Source organism: Nyctibius grandis, chromosome 10 (assembly GCF_013368605.1).
Source record: "Nyctibius grandis isolate bNycGra1 chromosome 10, bNycGra1.pri, whole genome shotgun sequence".
Lineage (NCBI taxonomy): Eukaryota > Metazoa > Chordata > Aves > Nyctibiiformes > Nyctibiidae > Nyctibius > Nyctibius grandis.
In genome coordinates, this window is record NC_090667.1 from 16,306,776 (window position 1) to 16,326,842 (window position 20,067).

At 39.7% G+C, this 20,067-nt stretch overlaps 1 protein-coding gene across 3 annotated transcripts in view; it reads left to right on the plus strand.

Annotated features, from left to right (window-relative positions):
• Positions 1-203: 203 nt before the first annotated feature.
• Positions 204-20,067, plus strand: part of C10H8orf48 (chromosome 10 C8orf48 homolog) — a 38,903-nt gene continuing 19,039 nt past the window's right edge. Inside the window, exons 1-7 of one of the 3 annotated variants that reach the window (XM_068409660.1) lie at positions 204-335; positions 859-1,000; positions 2,716-2,974; positions 5,212-5,334; positions 11,792-12,024; positions 14,239-14,391; positions 15,525-15,609. In XM_068409660.1, the coding sequence (XP_068265761.1) occupies positions 2,725-2,974; positions 5,212-5,334; positions 11,792-12,024; positions 14,239-14,391; positions 15,525-15,609 (844 nt within the window). In that variant the 5' untranslated portion in view covers positions 204-335; positions 859-1,000; positions 2,716-2,724. Of the gene's footprint in view, positions 336-389; positions 480-646; positions 742-858; positions 1,001-2,715; positions 2,975-5,211; positions 5,335-11,791; positions 12,025-14,238; positions 14,392-15,524; positions 15,610-20,067 lie in introns of those variants that run through there. The other 2 variants (XM_068409661.1, XM_068409662.1) reach the window with 2 other exon arrangements.

The window sequence follows — 20,067 nt, forward strand, 5'->3', positions numbered from 1 at the left end:
CCGCGCCGCCTGCAGCTCGCCCGGCCGCGCCCAGCCCCGCCGCCTGCCTGCCCCTCCGGGGCCGCGCTTCCAACACAAACAGAACCACCACATACAAACAAGCGCTGTTGTAACGAAAGGTTTTCCCTACCCCTGGCTCCCGGAGGGGCAGCGAGGGCCTGAGGGAGACGGCGGGAGACGGGGCCGGCGGGGGCGGAGCCGCGCGGGGGGAACCGGCCTTCCCGTCTGCTGCGGCCAGCGGGGCCTCAGGCGCAGCGCGGCGGGACGGCGCCGGGGCCTGCCCCGCCCCGCTCCCCTCGGCCGGAGCCGCCTTCCCCCACCGCCGCGGGGCCGGGGTGAGTCGCGGGGGGCGTGAGGCGCCGCGGCCGCCCTGGCCGGGTGGGCTGCGCGGCCTGGGCCTGCGGCCTGCCGGCGGGGCTGGTCCCGTCAGCGCCGCGCGGGGCTCGGCGGCCCCTCCGCACCGCAGCGGGTGGGCCTGGGTGAGGAGCCGCCGTCCCTGGCACCGGTGTGAGGGGGGGGGGCGCCTTCGGAGAGCCCCTGCGTGCCCGGCGGGAAGGGACCCATGGAGGGGAAGGTGCCGGGTGTCAGCGGGGCCTGAGGGGGAGCAGGGAGGAGGCCAGGGCCGGATCTGGGTCCTTTCTGTGTGACAAGGTACCTGCCGTGGAGCAAAGCTCGGTCACAGCTGAGCAAGTTGATGTGCTGGGGGGGGTCGTCCCTGGGAGCGAGCTGCTGAGGGTGCAGGTAGGCTTGAGGTCGGGAAAAGACAGCCTGAGCATCTGGGTCATGTCGGGGTTTTCTAAAAGGGAATTTGTCAGTTAAACTAGATGTTAAATAGTTTTGAAAAATTAATGTTTTCAGCCTGGAAATGCAGGATTGTGAAACTAAAAAAAGCAAACCAACAAACCACAAACAAAAGAACACCCCACCTCTGTTGCCGTTGGGTTTTAACTAGAAAGTGCACGAAGAGGAGTTTCTTACTTGGCTGTTACTTGGTGGAAAGGTAGGTTTTTTATGAGTATGGTACATTGCAATCACCTTTTTGCCTACTGAGGGGATGGAGCTTCTTTCCCTCAGATTTTCTTCTCACGTGCTTCCCTTTTTCAGTGGCATTTTATCAGAGCAACCTCTTCTCAGTGGTGAGTGAAGGTTTTGTGACTGTGTCTGTAAGATAAAGGTGATTCTTAGAAAAGAAATTCAAACAGTTCGGTGGCTTCTCTTTTTCAAAACCCTTACTGAAGCACTAAGCTTACTTTCTGCCAGTCTGTTAAGGTAAATATTAACTCAGCCTTGTGAGAAATAAAAGCTGTATGATGGCAGATGCAACTTTAAGGTTGTCTGTAAACATGTTTTATTTGCTGTTTATAAGTATACTTATGGCTTCTAAGTTATTTCTCTGCTGATGTTTTAACAAATACCTATTTTTCACTGTGAAAACTAGCTAGTATCAGTCATATCTGATATTATGAAGCATTTCTAGTTCAGCCAGTCATGCTCCTTGCTGAAATTCATCCTCTCACTCCTTAACTATCCACATGCTGCTTGTGCAGCTGCAGCTCCTTAGGTCAACTGGGGGCTGGAGAACTAATTGACTGTTTGCATTTCCTATTTTTTTTCTTCAGTAGACTTGATCTTAATAACCAGTCTCCAGCCTGAATCAGTGGTGGTGTAGTGAACAAAAGAATTACTTAGTGTTTAAAGAATTGTTCTATCTAAACTTTAAATATTAATAATTTCTGGGACCATGTTGAAATGAAAACCTTTGGCCCTAAAAATGTAGCACTACAGATTAGTTTTGAAAGTCTAGCCTTGGGAAAGAAGTCCTGAATTTGTTTTAGGGGCACGGGGGGATCTTTGCACAGTGCACAGAAAGCCTTTGGCAGTAATGTGGCATGTAAAACAGGCAGCATAGCATATTCAGCAGGGAAATGGCCAAAGTCAGCACCTTTAAAAGGATGTTGCCTATCCATTTACTCTCCTTACTTTATGAAAGGAGGGAAGAAATTGGAGCAAAATTATTCAGGATGAAGTTATTTAGGTCCTTAAATTCCAAGGAAGAAGAGGTATTGCATCATTCTAATAAAAAAGGGTAAAATAAGTAAGAACAAAGTTTTAAAAGAAGTCTGTTACATGATAGGTAACTATCTGAGGTCTATTTTGTTCCTGGAGCTTGAATCTGGAGAACTTGAATTTCTCTTTTTTCACATTGGGACCATGACTCCTCATTTGAGAGCATCAGCTGGCTGATTGATGCTTGTTATGTTTTCCTTTTAATTTTCTAGACAAAATCTAAGCAGAACCAGGGTTTGCATTTCTGAGAGGTTAGAGGCTTAATAATCTGAAGGCAAAAAGATTGAATTTTTTAAATTATTTTTTTTTGTTTTCATGTATGATTTTATCCAAGTGTTACTGTAATTCATTACAAATTTGAAAGGAATGCTGCTCAGAGTTCATTGCTAACGTTCTGTGATAATTGTTACTGTGTGCTACCCAGCAGATCTTAACGATGCACTACTTTGATCAGCAGTAGTGCTTTGAAGAGGGTTGCCTTGATCCAGTGCAGTGATTAAGTAGTTATTTCATCTATCCATTGTGGTAGCTGGAATTGGGTGTGAGCTGAGCTGTAACAGTCCTTCATGTGTCCCCCATTGCTATAAGTAATCCAGTCGTTCTTCCTGTGTAGTTGAACCTGTTATATGCTTTTGTTTTTATTTGCAGTGCTGCACCATGGCGACTGCCTCAGCAGATATCTCTGGCAACTATGAAAAGTGGCGGATGGAATTGAGCCAGAGCTGCAGTAGCTCTGGTTTGGACTATTCAGAAGATACCTTTGAGCCCTTCAGCGAGGAGGAAGCAGCCTGCTGGCAGCGAGAGAGCGAACTGTCTGAATCGTCGTGTTCCACAGAGGATTTAGAGTGCTCTGCTGTGTCAGATACGTTGGAAAGCATGTCATGGTTGGCAGGCCAAAATCGTGCAGGTATGCAGAGCTTACCATGCTTGAGACCTACCTTTCACACCTTTAAATCAGTGCAGTGGAGACTTGAATCGGCAGAAATAAAAATGTAAAAATGGTGTACCGTGTTCTTGTGCAAAGCAACAGAACCTCTGTGTGCTGACTAGGTCTGTGTTTTGTGCTCTCAGGATTTGCTGAGAGCTACTTGCAGAAGAGTGTGATTTGGCTGTGGAGACTCTTCCTTGTGATGCTGAAATTCTGTTGGCATGTTAAAAAAATCTGGAAGATATCTCGACTGAGTTACACGAATGAAAAGTAGCTGGGCCATAAAATAGTTTCTCCGAGGGCACAAGGAAGGTTCTAGGACTTGAAATACTTAAGAGGGCTACATAGTACCTTAAAGCTGCATCAGATGAGTGATAAAGAAGCAGGACATAAGCTAACTGCCCTAATGTCTTGTTAGGTTTTCTTCTGTCTCTGTGGTGTTCTCTGTCGTTCTTCTACATTCTCCTTTTCTCCAAGTTTGGTCTGGCAAGTATTTTGAATATTTGAAAAGATGAGGGTTTTTTTAAAATGTCTTTTTAGTTTGGGAGCTTGTCAGCATGTAGAAATATTATAGCTTTAAAGATTAGCTACAACACTGTTAATATATTTTTAAAAGTAGTGTAGACATGAGATATATTTTAATGGCTATTAGCTCTTACTCTTGTAATCTGATTCTACTCAGTTCAATTTATCAGCTGGCATATATCAATATATAATTAACCTTGTCATACTTTAAAATTAGCAGGCTGTTTCTTTTCCTACTATAGACAAGTCCAGTAGAGATGTTCCTCCTGTCCCTCATCCATCTGACATTTTACTGTGGGTTGTGGGTTGTGGTTTTTTTTTTCACTCTGCAGTAATAACCAGCACTGTTACCATTAGGAATCCTTTTAAAATACTGTTTAGGCATGAAATCCCAACAAAGAAAGACAAAATTTGGTGTCAGATATATATACATGAATGTAAACCCTGTTTATCATAGCACAGAATATAGCATTAGTGCTTCAAAAATCTGCATAAAGACATGATCATTGCCTTGGTGTTAATTCATGCTACATTGATATGATTGGACAGTGTCTAATGGATTTAACAGTTTTGCTTAAAATTTCTGGTTTTTAGAAATGATAGGTTTTAATAAATTCTTTTTTCTGGAGATATAACAAGTTTTTTAAGAATTATTCCATGTCTAACCATTGAAATCCTTATTTCTGGCATCAAGGAGTACATGCTAAGAGGAATCCTTGCTGTGTGCGTAGAGGTGTTTTTAATAAGTGTTACCACTTTTTATCTTTCCAAGGTTAATGTTTCATAAAATTATGGAGTGTTCTGAATACTACCAGTTAAACGAGAAACTAGGGAATAATTTGTAGAAAAATCTTTCAGGAAATTGATATGCTGCAGTATATATCTTACAGAGAACAGCATATATAAATAATAAAAACTATAGAAAACCTGTCGTGCTGCTGTCCCCATAGGGACACGTTATTTCCTTGTATAAGCCCACGGAATTTGCTATTAGTACCCTGAAAACAGAGTGGAGAAGGCAGGTGCTTCCTGAGTGTGCTCAGTATTGTGAACTGGGACCACGCCGTGTGATCTCGCTGTCAGTGGCAGTGAGATTCTGACCTCTGAAGTCTCTTGTCTTTTCCCAGCTATTTACTTTCACGTCTTCGCTGTTTCCTCAGTTTCTGCAGGACTGGAGTTGTGCTGGAACAAGCTGGAGAACAGGGAGCTGATACAGATTTTTTTATTTCCCCTGTCCAACATTATTTTTCACTTGGATCAATACCTTGAGACAGGTCACCTGAGCTCCCGAGAGTACTTGTACTGCCACAAATGAAGAGCTTATGCAGGGCTGAAAATAAGTGATGGGGCTGAGTGAGGGAGGACGAAGATTGAGGTTAAGTTAGCATTACAGATCAAATTGAATGTGTCAACAAGCTCCGAGCAGTAGTCTCTGTTTTTCTCAGTATATTGTTGTTCAGTGGGGTGATTAGAAATGAGCAATATGAGATACTTTGTGGGACAGGAGCTTTCTCAGCATTTCACCCTGAAATCACTGATATCATCTGTATATCCTATGGCTTGGGGTTTCTTTTCCCTCCACAGGGAAAGCTGTCACATTCAAATGAAGGATTATTTGCCTCCCACGTTGTTTTTCTGCAGTCCTGCTTTCTTTACAACCTATGTTCAAAGTTACCTTTTTTTCATCGTAGATGAGCAGTCTGAAGTAGCAGATTCTGCAGCTATAGAAAGAGATGTCATGGGAAAACTGATTGATCCAAAAAATAAAGAAGCTGGCATTAAGCAAGACAAATCTGTCATCAAAACTCGTGCTGGTGAGTTCAGTAACTTTAGTAGAGGTTATTTTGCTTCATTTGAAAGGGGATGTAAACTTTTAACTAGACTTAAATTTTATATACGAGTGATTAAAGTTAAGACAGGTAATTAAGTACAAAGTTTCTCTTTTATGCTTTCTGGGAAAGCAGTTTATCACCCATAACACACATGGCTTTGATGCTCCTGACATAGTGACATGATCTTAGTGATGCGTTATCACAAGATCTGGATAAATACATTAAAAAATGTATCCACGTTTTAAATTTAACTAATCCTCAAAATTTTACTGGACTGTTCAGTTTTTCTCTTTTTCTCTGTGTCTGTACAGATACTAGGACTGTGTTTTTTTTCTCTTCAAAATAAATATGACCTCAGAACTTACTGTGTGAAATGTTTTTCCCCCTATTAATCACTTGTGTTAATTACTGAATTACTTGTTTGCCCTGTTTTAGTTTCTTTCCCAAGCTGAGGGAGGCAGCATGGCGCTAGTTTTGGCAAGAACAATGGAGCAGCTTTAACCAACACACTGATGTAGTGTATGGAGGAGGAGAGGGGAAGGCAGGAAAGGAGGATGCTGTTTGCATGTACTGGTTATGCAAGCAACTGTGAGAGCAGATGGTGGGATGCAAGTCCTGCTTAAGTCTTTCTAAAAAGTGGGTCAGAGATACTATTTTCAATTAAAAAAAGAGCAAGAAAGCTGTAGTTGAGCAAAAAAGAATTGATGCGGAAGGGAATCTTCCTCGGTCTGTATGTACAAACTCAGAAGTTTTGTAGGTCACCTGCAAGACTGATTAACCAGGGAGGTCCTCCTGCCTAGGTATTTCATGGCGTTGCATTTGCATACAAGCATCCTCAAACCATCCATATATCAGAAGAAAACACGACCCAAGATCATTTTCAGGCTGTTCTTAATTGTGTAGCTCGTTCACAACAGTGATGAGTCAAATGTTATGAGTTCCTGACTAATCTTCAGCATTTATCTTTCTGTTACTGGTTTTCTAAGGCTGCCGTGTAGCCTTAGAAGACAGTTAATATAGATAATCTCATCTATAGTAGCGAGGCTTCTCCTGGCGAGCTCCTCTGAGATAGTCTTCCTAAAATACCTCGGAATCTTGTGACCATTTCTTTCATAGATAATTGAAAAGGACCTGATGACTTCAGATTCATTGAATGAGTGATAACAGCATAAAGCTGAGGAAGTTTTCCATCTCTACAGAGCTTTCCCTTGAAAGTTACACTTGGGAAGATTTTATCCTCTTAATCACTTTCAGGTTTTTGTAGTTGTGCGTAAGGGGACATTCTGCCTTTGGTCTGTGGCCAAGCAGAGTCAGAGTGGTTGCTCTGTCTTGGGTAGCGAGTTCTGTTTCATCAGCTTGTGCTGATGTATGAAGGGATGCATTGTCTTCTGTCTGCCTGTCCTGTCGCTTGTCATCTTGGCAGCTCAGCACTTTTGAGGTACGTTGTTACAGTGCTTCCAACCGCTATCAATGTGAAAAGCACAAAATAAGGTTCATGCTTGTGCTTCTTTCATGCAAACACAGTACATGGCCATGGGACTGACAAGTTATCCCCAAATTCATCAACATCAGTCATACTTAGCTGTGTACTACATTTCTTTTATTGCAGTATATTAACATAAAATAAGCACAGTAACTTTTGTATACTGACATCTGTAAGTGCCTGCTTCTCTTTGACTTAATAATTCAGTACTCGGTAGACCCCAAGCCTCTTATTTTATCAACTTGGAGATATTTTTTTTTAAATACAATAGAAGATGAGCTCGCTTAGAACTAGATTGCTGCAATTAGTCCCTTCAGTAAATTCAGCAAAATGAATGATTTATGGTACTTTTGAATTTGTTTTCAGGTAATAATTCTTTTTATTATCTTACTACTGATAGGGTTAAAGGTGTGGTGATGGGAAATCTTGGTTTGCATATGGGAATGCTGTGGAATGTGATTCTTACTTTTCATAGTTTTCTTTGTGGGCTGAAAGAAGAAAAAATTAGATGCTGGCCTCAAGAGAAGTGAGAAATTTTTGTCATAGTTGTCTTGCTGTTTTCCTCTTCTCTGGCCCTCTACCCCGGTGTTGTAGCAACTGGCTGTTATTAGACAAACACATCACAAAATGACTGTAAGTCCCCAATTCCATATAGATTATTCCAAAGACCAGTCGTCATCTTAAAAATTTAGTCCAGGAAACTGCAGTTCTTCAACTTAGATGTATCTGAAAGTTCAAGTGGAGCTTTTTAACACTCAATATTACCAATTTAACCGTTATTGTTATTATGATAGTGGTGTCAACAATGGGAAATCTAAAAGTAAACAAGGCCAGTGTAGATACAGGCAAATAAATTCCTGCGGTTTGTGCTGCTAAGGTGAAAGGCGCTGGCGTGTGCACACGATGCACGAGCACTGAGGGAAGCGTGTTTATTTCTCTGCATCAGATTTTTTTCCAGCTTGTCCAGAGTATTTCTGAGTAGATGTAGTTTATATTCACTTAGTGAACAAATTTTCATGTGTCCAAGCATTTAATTATTGAGTTACCAAATGATAGTAGCAGTTTATTAAAAGCATTTATTAAAAGTAGTAGTTGTCTATTTATGAGAATTGAGAAAACATCCTACTGCTCTGTCTGGAGAAGGGAGAAGGATTCCAATAGTCTCTATGGTCTCTCTTTCCTATTCCTGAGCTTTTCAGCACCAAAGCTTACTGCTTGATAATGTGCACAGGTTGTGGGATTCCTGCAGACCTAGTAAAGTCCTGAGATTCCAGACTTCTCTTCTGATTCTGTAGTAAAATGGTATTAATGTAGGATAGATGGGGAAATTCCAACCAGCAACATCTAAATGGAAACCTCTGCTTGTAAAGAAAGTTCATCGAGTTCATTAATGCCTTTATGGAACTGGGAAAGAATGAATTTCTTCTGAAAGATGTGGATTCTGCAAGGTTCTTACTGTTGTCTCATCTCACTAATGTTGGTGGAAACTGGGCATATCCTTCACCATGCTGGAGGAACTTCACTTGCTTTAAATTCATGTTTGTCATAAATAGCCTGGTATTTCAGACTGTTTAGATCAGTTCTGCATTATCTGCACAGATCTTTCAAACACTATGTTTGCTGATCGGGCTGTCAGCATGTTAGCCTGAACTGCTGCACTCAATTGTAGAAATGCAATTTAGATAATTATGAAGATGATGTCTTGAGATGCAGAGTTAAAATCTTTCTGAAGAGTAGTTTTCAGTTACTGCTTTTCACAGCTCTCTCTCCTTTAACCATTTTTTCTTCTTAAAATAGAGTGTTAGTAGAGCATAGCAGCAACAAAATGCCTATTTTCCTATTAAATCAGACATCAAAGGAAAAGGAAACTCAATAAAGATTTTCTTTATTTTTCTCCCTCCACTCATATAGATTTAAAATGTCATACTTAAAGATGTCATTGCATACAGAAAGCAAAACCTATGTAGGTCACTTAGTTATAAACCACACAGCAGGGGGTAGAACGTAGACATGGAGATTAGCTTATCTCCGTTGGTGCACATTGAGTGCTTCTGTGATCAGAGCAGCTTCTTGGTCCAGGTTGTGGTGCTTTACTTCCTAAATATTCTGTGCTTTGTGACCTTACTGCTGTGTGATACGTGGCTCTGGCCTGATGTCCGTTCTGGTGTCTGGTTTTGCTGCTCTTGTCACCTCTTCCTGCCTTATTCCTCTCCAATGAAGAGGATGTGGGAATGCAGGAGTCAGGGCAACCAAGCATCAGCAAAATGTGCTTCTGGAGCTGTAATGGGCACTGGCAGGGATCCTGTGTAGACAGACGTGCGGTGACATTTCAGTCTGCCACCACAAATGGAGACGGAGCGTTCGAGCAGGTCTAGTTCGGAGAGGGAAAGGAGGAATATGTGAAAGCCACAAGAAATAAAACCAACCACCAAAGCAAGTGCATAGATCCTCTTGTATGCATCTCTTTCAGCTGAAGGACAGGTGACCCTTGTGTACGTAGAAGAAAATCTGAAAGTGTAAATAGTCATTGTGCACTTAAAAGATGAACTTTTCAGATTTTAACTGTGTGTTGACTTCTCTCATCGTTTTTGAGTCTTGTTTCAGTAAAATTCTAGTCCTTGATAATGTTTATTCTTTCTGAGCTTATTTACTGTTAAACATGAATTAATATTAGACAAGAAACTTCTTGGAATTGCTTGTGCAGTCGGGTTTAAAAATCGCTGTTCTCTTTGCTACTGTTTCTTCTAATGTCTGTGGGTGCAAATGAGCAAATGGGTGTGTGTGTGGTAGCACACAATTCATGCACTATTAGAAACCAGTTCTTTACTAAAATGTGCTTCAATATGTCAGGAGAAACTTAAGTGAATTAATTTGTCACAAATTGTTCAGCAGACCCCATGTCTTTTAGTTATGCATTTGAGTACTCAGCTTAGTATATGTAAATGTTTTGTCCTAGGGGTTTTTTTCCCCCACAGTAATAACTTTTTAATTTTTTTATTTATTCTATGTACAGCATAAATAAATATGTCACTATTTTATTAGTGCAATTAAACCCAGCAGTGGCACATGATTTACACTGTTTTACAAGGACTGTACATTGCAGTTATAAGGAAAATGGCCTCGTGACTGAAATAGTGGTTTACACTCAAATGTTTATGATCCTACCCAAGAAAAATTTTTTGTTAAATTTCATTTTAAAGTATTGTGAATTCTTATTCATCTGTCTATAAAGTATCACTGTGTCTTTGTCTTCAGTCAATTTGATACATCATCTTCTAAGGAGGGATAAATTACTTTATGATTGATTCTGAACTGTGGTACTTGCACTTAAATTGCATCTTTTCCTTGTTGTCCCTAAAGCAAAGCTCACCGATTCCTGCTTTGCTTAACTATAGATCCACTTATCCTGTATACGGTTCGATTGCCTTTCTGAAGAGATACTCAGTTTCCTTGCAAAATTCCACAGCTCTATCTGTGTACTTGAGACTAAATCCATCGCAGCATATTTAGGCGAAGTTTTACACTGATGTAGTTCAGTGTTTTAAGGCTTTGTGTCGTGGTTATGCCAAGGTATCCCGCAGTACTGGAATGCCAGTGCACTAGTTGTCAGACCAGCACCCTGAAATATGCAGTGAAATATGCAATGCCTGTCTAGAAAAAGTAAAACTGAATGTTAAATCACTGAAAATGAGTGAAACAGATAATACGGAGGGATTGTTTATGTGATACAATCATACTTTCCAGCTAAATGGGCAGTATAATTTGTTTCTGAATACTTTTGAGTTAAAACAAACTGACCATACCTTACCTGTGTAGTCCTTATTAGTCGTCTGATTTTTTTTGGCTGTCAGAGCTGAGTCCTGAAGAAGGGAACGCTGTGTCAGCGTTAGTTACATGCAAAAGTATTCACGAGACCTCTAGTAGTGCTTACTGTAATGTTTTATCTCCTCCTCATCTCTCCCTTAATTACGCACATTAAAGTGTTTAGTTGGGGTTCAGTAGCTGCATAAAAGTGAAATCTGTGTAATAGGAGAGGTACTCTCCTCCTTTACATAGTTGAAAACAGTGGTATCTCTTAAGGCCATGTAGTACTGCACAGCATCATTGTATGCTGATGCTCACGAAATACTAAAATTGTAACACAATTCCTCACGTTAGCTAGTCTGTGTTGAATGGCTGTGTTTAAGCCTGTGGAAAATCTCCCATTCATTGAATGAAGTTGTAAATCCATCCTTACCTGCCCATCTGAAGTATGATCTCTCAGTTTTTATTTATTATTACATGCCACTGGGAAGGATAAGAGAAGATGAAAGATACAGTTTAAACAAGATCGTATGAAGAATTTAGGAAATGAACATTGAAGCTGTAGAGGAAAGTATTTTCTAATGTAATTGCATTTCCTCAGGGGAGGGGGAGATGCCTTATATAGGTTGTAGAATACATTTGAGGTGTTTTCTAGAGTTACTTCAATAGATACTGCCTCTAATTTTTCAGTGTCTTATGGATTGCTCCTTAGAGTTACTAGATGAGTAACTCTCTTTAAGTGTTAATTCATTTTGTTTTAGCAAGTTGCAGTTTCAGGTAGGAAGAAGCTGAATCTGTATTAGGCAATCATTGAAACTCAGTTTATTTTATGTCATAGTATTTAAGTACTTGCTTTACTAATGTATTTGTGCCATACTGTTAAGTAGTCTTAATTCTTTAGGGTTCGTGTTCCCTCCTCTCTTTGGAGACTATTCATAGAGACATTTATTGCATGAGTTCCTAGAGTTATCATCCAGATTTTGATTTAAATTCTGCACTGCTTTTATTACAGTCATTGCCTTTAGGCTTGACTTTGAATTTGTTTTTTTATTAAATAGATAATATGAGGTCACACAGATAGAAGACCTGTAATTCTTCTCTCTTCCTGATACAGTAATTGACACTTTTCTTTTGTTGATTTATGCCTGACAGAAACTACTGAATTATTAGATGGAGAACTGGATGCTCTCTGGTCTTTTTGCACCGTTAAGATAAGTAAGATGCGTCAGCAGCTGATCTCTAAGCAGGCAAATGGTGACAAGTCAAGAAAGCTGCAGCGTGGATTCACAGCAAAGAAACCAGAGACAAGTGACTTGCGCTGCATTGTTCCTGGTCAGCTAATGAACAGGATCCGCCTGAAAAATATCAGAGACACTGTTAAACAGGTACTGCAAGGAAGAAAAAAATGTAGATTTTGCCTATGCTTTTGGGAGAACCACTGGAAAAAAAAGCCATAATATAAGGATCAAATCAGGCAGACCTTATTGGTGCTGTGCTCAGGCCTCTGAAAGAGATTTTTGCTTGATATCTGAAGATTTACCTTTCTCATCTTTTTGTTAGACACTACTGCAGGACTGTTGCTAGTAAATAATCAAATCACTGTAAAATATTGTCTGGTGATAAAATAATGATTTGTGTGATTGAGCGAGGCTGGGACGGTCAGTTATTGCAGTCCACAGTAAGCCCTGGATCAACTGAAGAACAAAGCCTTGTTTTCTAATTACATTTGCACCTATTACTTATAGAAATATTCTGCATATTATTTGATTGTGGAGTCTTTGTGACTCCAGTATTAGAAGTATTCCAAAGGCAAAACCTCCTCCCTGCTCCCAGCTTTCTTAGACATCAGGTAATATTAAGAATTAAAGCATGTCCAATAGAATCTTGGTTACATCAATTCTTTTATCGAGAAGCATCTGTATCATCTGTACACAATCCAAAGTGCTTTTCTTTTTTCACCAGCCCAGTGTTTTTTTTCTGGTAAAACAACAAATGAGCTTTGAATAGTAATTAGTCATTTATTTTGTCTTATCTCTATCACATTCGCTGGCTTTAATTTATTGCCATAAAATAAAAGTGATAACCTGTTCCTCTGCAGAGCCTGTGCCAGGTGAGAAGGGAGTAAAATTTTTAAAGTCAGTTCTGGTGTGATGATTATTTCAGGCTTCCTGTTTGTTTAAATTGTTTCGAAATTTCAGCAGTCTGCATTCTTTCTCTGTATTGATGTTAACCAGCCCGCCAGCTAAATTTTGTAGAATTTTTACTGCCTCTTTATTTGTCTCCCAGTGTGGTAACATGTTTTCTAAGAAAAGTAACTTTGACTGCTCTGTTTGCTTCTGTCTTTACCTCCATGTAATAACATTTTCATGTGGAGGAGAAGAAATGAAGGAAGACAACAGGCAGGCTTGAGACATGACTTTCTAGGATGATCCCACTGCTTTTGTAGCAACTTACTGTGTTTATGTCACCAGAGGGGATCTGTGTAAATCAAATCAGATAAAATTACTGATATTTCCTAAATGCATAAATACTGGGATTTGTGTAACGCTATTAAATATGATTTAATGGTGGATAAACTAACATAGGAATTAATAAGTAGTACTGTTTATGTTACAGAGAAAACTGTGTAATTTTGTTTGTGTTCTGACTCAGAGCTGCATATAGATATTTGAACTAATTGCTTCAGAGTTTATTTACCTCTTAGAATTTGTAAAGATCATCATAACCTCTGCGGTTGGTACTTAAGGCCTTGTGTATAGTGTCAACATAGGAACACTGCTGTTCCTATAGCCTCATTACAGACAGGCAGTTATATATGGTGGAATTATTGCTGATTAACAATTGCTATTACTGAGCTGTGATGATCGAGTATTTGAAACGTGGGGTAAAACATGTTAATTTAACTTAATTGAGCCTTCAGGAATTAGTGTGTTTGCTATTGCAGAAGGCTGGTTAACATGCACAGACTGGCTTCCTGGAACATCAGGTACTCATTAAGCGAGAGTAACTAATGACTGGTGGTGCTCTAAACATTTAACACTAGTGAAACACATATAGATTTACATTGGCAAAATTATAATTTGTGCTGAGCATCCACCCAGGGTCAAATGAGTTATACTAATTAAAACGAACTTGTTGCCAGTATAACTGTATCCTCACAGTTGGTTTTGGCTGGTCACCGATGTTTTGCTTGGCTATCACAGCTTCATTATTTTTTTTTTGACCGTTATGGTTTCTGTGGAAGAAGTCAGTAATGTCCATGCAACCTCAAGCATCAGGGAAACTGCCTGTTACAAGAAGAAATAGTGTATTACGGATCAGTGCTATGATACAAGTAGATAATTTTAAATGAAATTAAGTTATCAGTGCTGGAAGAGGTAATATCTGGGGAAAAGTAAATATACTTAATGTGAAAACATTCAGACAGCTCATCAAGATGATACTGTGATAAAGATCATGAAATAATTTACAACTGCCTACAAAAGCAAGTTTTTGTCTTTAGACAGTATCTATAGCTGTGTTTTTCTTGGTTGTTGTTAATGGAGTGGCCATCTTGCTAGGACAGATATTGCTCAGTGCATCAAAGTCTCATCTTTCAGGTGACAGAAGCTCAAATCCATGAATCTTCAGCGTGCCCTGACTGTCAGAAGAAGAAAGCAGAGTTAGCCAAGATTGCCTTTCTCAGACGGAAGAAGGTTCTAATGGAAAATGCTTTAATCCAAGAGCAACTGGAAGAACAGATTTACTCCAGAGTAAGGAAATGTTGTTAAAAAAAAGTTGTGGTACACTTTATACACACTGTGACTAAAGAATCTGTAAGCCAGATTTCCCCCTGATTTATGGCAGTGAGGTCAGATTGACCTGAATGCAGTGCAAGTCAAAATAGAATTTGGCTTCATACCATTAATAAAATGCTTGGGACTAACATACTGATCAAGTCATTTGAACTTGCCTGATTATATAAGCTGAAGGTCTTTCCCAGGATGTCCTAGAATTGTTTGGGGTATATCTTGATTATTTCTCCACAGTTTGTTTTCTGATGGGCTGTCCAAGACAAAATGGTAAATAACAAAATGATGTGATAATAGGTAACTATGCCCATACTAGTCTTCCTTACTCATCCCTTGGCGTAGGAGTCTCAGAATAGGCCACTACAACATGTTATGGAGGCTGAGGCCTCTGAGATACGCTGAGGTTTCTTCTGGAAGAACTGTCTTCTGTATGTGTCTGCTGTCACACAGATTCAAGCTTTATTGTTAGGAAACACCTCTGGAACAGAGGGTAGGCAATGTGAGCTGAAAGTTACGAATTCCTTGGGTCTTCTGTGGCTATTCCTCAGGATGATCCTCCTGAAGGAAGAATTCTCCTCTGACTTTTTGAAAGGGAGTCACATTGAAAGCAGGTTGTTTCTGAGTGATTAATAAGTAGTGCTCTCTGAAGCTCCGAGATCTTTCTGTGTTTGTGAGCTGGGTGGGAATTTGTGCGCTGTACCACACATTCCTTTTTTTACCTAGTAATGCCAGTCTCCTGATTTTTGACTCTCATTCATTCCATACCTAAGATTTGAGAACTTCAGTCTCAAGTGAGGCTTCACTTTTTTTTCCTCTTGTTTTTCTCCCAGCTTCCCTGACAAGGTCAGCTGCTTTTTCCTTCCCCTCCTTACAGAAGAAACCTGCTTTGTGGGGCAGATCACTGGCCACACTGTTCAACAAAGCTTTAAAACAGGATGCTTTAAAAATCCAGCAAAATTGTGCTGATGAGTGCTGCCTACCTCGTTGCTTTTGAGAGACTGGATGTAGCTGCCAATGGTAGACGTGTGATACAGGACACGAGAAATGGCAGGAATACAAAACCGAGTAATTTCCATGTTCCCTTTTTATTTCAGGATGTGCTTACACTTATAGGAGAAGCACTCAGAAGCTTTCCCAAACCTTCAGAGGATCCCAGGAACTTATGGCAAAGGCTGAAAGGTCAGAAAATGTACAGCCTGAAAGTAGTAAACATAACTCAAGGGCATAAAGAACTGGGAGAGTCTTCTGCGGGCAGCCGTGTACTGAATGCCAGCAATTGTGGATACAGCCTGGTTTGTCAGGGATGAGTTGGGTGGTGGTTTAATATTCTTGCAGGTGGAACCAGATATGCTCAGCATGCTCGTGTCTGGGTTATAATTCAACTCTTTATTCTTCCTAAATGCAAATGTTGCAATATATTGTAATCCAGCAATATATGTTTTTCAAATTACGGAAGCTAACACTTTCTATTATTAATCTGACAAGTAATAAGTATTGTTTTTTCTGGGATTGCTTGTGGGATTTCAGAGCAGCTCACAGCTGCTTCCATCCGTGAGAAAAATAAATGATTCCGTTTTTTGCGGCAGGGACATGTAATTACTGGATTTCAGCTCAATCTTTGGCCGCTGTCTCATGTTAAATTGAAAGTGGGAGCCCCAGGTGGAGGAGAAAAAGAAGGTTGCAAAATAACTATAGAAAGGAGTAAAATGAAAAAGTATTTATAGAGCTGAAATAATGAGACTGTAACAGAAATTAATCAGCAAGACTGAGGATGCGAACAGGACAAGAAATGGTAACAAATTACTCATAGAACCTGTATAGGATGGGTGTCTAGGAAGAGGAAAAACAACATAGATTAAAATTGGAATAAGATGCCAAATAATATTTTTGACCATTTTTTGAATATACTTTGGAATTGTAATTTTCTGTGATTTTTCAAGATGGCAAAGTCACTGTCTGTCAAAGAATATATCTGGGTGAAAGACTGGTATTCAGTACACATCCAAATCAAATGGCTTCATGCTGGGGATCTCTGTGGGTTAGACAATGAAATCATCTTCATTGTAGCCTCAAAAGATGTGTGCTGATGTGTGGGCAGAAATGCAGCCCACCTTTCTGATCACTGCTGACAGCCAGAGCTCGCTGCATCGCTCTTGCAGCGACCTTGTGGCCATTGGACTTGTGTGAGTCATAAAGTTGCTGACTCTCATCAGTCTCCAGTTTCCTGACTTCTGTGCATTTAGATCTCTGAAGGCTGTGGAAATCTTGAAGGAATATCCTTATCTATGAACTCTTGCTGATTTTTTGTTACAAAGAAAATAGGATTAAATCTTACTGTTGCATTTTATTTTCCTATTTTGGGACAAGAATATGTATTGTTGAATTTGGTTTTGTATTTTATACCCATGTAGTTATTTTCTTTTGTATACTATATATTGTTTCTAAGAGTGCTTGAGGGCTGTTTACCCTCTTATTTTCACTTCCCACAAATCAGTAGAAAACCTGAAAATAAATGCTAGGATACAGAGATAGATAGGCCCACCTGTGTTAGTGAATATCTGCCTTTTGATGCTTAAAAAACCTACCTTGAGTGATTTCACTGGGAGTTCATCTTGAATAAGTCAAGCCCCAAGTGAAAACATAATTCAGCCCCAAGTTGTTCAAAGCTAGTTGTCCTCACTGCTTCATTGGCAATTTATTCTGGTCTCTTGCAAACAGCAGGTTTAATAGTCCATCAAAAATATTCCCTTAAGCTTGGCTTTAACTTTTGAATTGTCACTGCAGATTACACAGCTACCTATATCATGAATAAACTGCTGCTTGTTTCTGCCCATTGCTCTATAATCCTTAGAAATGTTTAAATCCCTTAAACCTCCTACTGCCCAATCTTATAAACCTTTTCTTCCTAGATACTCCATCTCTGTTCCTTACTTGCTTTGGACTGCACTCTGTTTCTCTCGAGTCTTTGGAAGTCTCTAGCAATCTGCTTAACGCTGGGCAAAGGACGCCCATTATCCATGTGAAGTCTCTTAAGCTGTCAGATGTAGAAGTGGTGATCAGGAGTTGAATCCTTTGAAAATGTGATTTTGTTGTTATTGCCAGTGAAGGAAGTTTTCAGCCCTTACAACAAACACAGAAAGTGAGTTCCAGGACTCTAAATGTAGAGTGATTATTTTTATAAGTAAAAGAAACATTTTGATGTTTGTGCTTTCAGTACATAAATGCTTTCTAGAAATACTGGAATATTTCTTTGCAACTCTTTTGTCAAGCCTTTATGTAAATACGTTGAACTCTGAGCTATTTGGCTTAGGCGTCTGGCAGTATTTGTCTGTAAAATGCACAGCACAGTGGCTGTATGGTTCTTGTTTGTTTGCATAAATGTTATAAAGACAATTCAGATAGCTCTGAAAAATCAAAGCATATTTTGCTTACGTCTGTTGCATGTGTTTTCCTGCTGCTCACTAAAGTTCTTTCATTTTTTTTATCAAGAATGACTCTGAGATCTGAGTGTTTGTCTTCTGTTTTCTTGTAGCAGCTATTAGGGGTGTACAATGAATGATCTGAGTCTCTAAATAATTTATTTCATAATCCTGCAGTGTTTGAGACTAGAGATCCAAAAATTCTGACATGGAGGACGTAGGGAGAAAAAAAACAAGTGCATCATGTCTCTTCTTTTTCCTCTCACAGGAGCTTCCCCCCCCTTCCTCAGCAGGAGACTTTTGATCCAAAGAAACACTATAAAACTCTGATCAAGAAATATTTATTCATCTGCTCCCTTGTTTGTGCTTGCTGGGGCATAAAAGGAGCGAGGTGAATCAAGGGTGATTCAGAGGGTCAGCAGCTGTAGTACTGAAACAAATCAATCTGCCCATTAAAAGTACTTCAGAGCTTTTGCTTTCTAGCTTTCATGCTACACATAGCTGCATTATTTAATCTTCTGAATGATTGGTGATGTAGTAGAATTTATTGCTCTGATCTTTATACAAATACAGAAGGGTTTCTCGTATATACATTGGTTTGTATCATGTGTATGCTGATAACTGCTTTTGTGATGTTATACTTTATAACCGACCCTTTGGATAAATTTATATTCCTTAAATTATCATTAAAATCAATTTCCTGTGGACTGCAGCAATGTAATTTCCTCTTTCATTTGCCCTAGCTTTCTCTATAAAACAAATTAATGAGGCTTCCAGGCTCAGTCATTCCTTAGTCTTCTTTCTAATCATCTGCTGGGCCATGGGACTTTGTATTTGTTTCTCCTCTAGGATATACGTCCGCCTCATTCAGGATAGGCTGCTAGCACATTTGAGTGGTAGTGGAATTTTAGTGCAATTACCTTGCCTGGATATGAACTGGGAACAAAGATAAACACGTTTGAATAGTGATTTCCAGCTACTTGTGAAATATGTAGTCACAGAGTGGTGGAGGTTGGAAGGGACCTCTGGAGGTCACCGTGTCCACCCCCTGCTTGAGCAAGGTCACCTAGAGCCCGGTGGGACCTGGTCTCACCGGTCCAGTAGCCCTTATATTAATCTTGAAACTTTTCTCTGAAGCTATATTAAAAACCGAAATGCTTCAGGCCCCCTTGGGGCCACAGCCTTTCCACAAATCCATCTCCCAGTCACGGCTTTGTTGTGTGGCGAGAGTCAGTTATTTATTTATTTCTTTATTTTTTTACCGTAGCCAGTTTGATCAGCTTCCAAGAGGAGCTGAACCCATTTATTCATATTGGGAGCTTGACAAAAATTTTAAACTGGTGGCACTGAGGACAAGGTTTTGCTGCTGGAAGGGTTCATGTTCCCCTGCAAAATCGTTAGCTGACACAGCACCCAGATTCTTCTTGGGTAAAAACCTCAATTGTAGCTTTCAGGGCAGTTATTCCAAATCATGCATAGATACTCCAGCAAGAGCTGGAGTGCTTCCAGCTATGTCTTTTTGAAACACTTTGAAATACACTTGCATTCTTCAAATTGTAATTTTATTACGCCTCAGTACGATTTTCAGAGAGTGACTTTTTATTGTCTCCACTCAGTAAGAGTTAACCTAGACACTATGTGCAAATTGTTACTGCCTGCAACAGAGTTGGTATTCTAAATGCCACTGTGTTTAATTTTAATTTTGTGAATACATATATTAATCTTATACTATGCAACAATCTGCATTGTTTTTATACAACTAGCTAACTGTTCGTTTTTCCTCCACAACTGCTTCTGAAGCTCTTTGCCTGCGCTGACAGCAGCATGATCTGTATGGGGGAGGCTGGGAAATGAGTGCACACCTTCTGTCAGTAAGGTACTAGGTCTTCTGTCTTTCAAATTACCTATAGAATTGATGAGGGAACCTTAGAAAACATTTTCCAGCTTCTGGGCATGGATATACACTGCTTATTTATTCATTTATTTATTTAGTAATAAAATAGTAGTGGTTGTTCTCACATAGACTAGTGTGTATGATCCGTAAATACGTTAGTAAAGTGTATCTGTAGCATGTAACAGAATCCTTCAGAATGTTCTGTGGAAATTCATATTTTTAGTTGATAGCACTGTAAGAACATTTACATCCTTCATCTTGACATTTTTAAACAGAACATTTTTGCCTACAGAAGTAAGTTTACAGCATCATCACAGTATTATA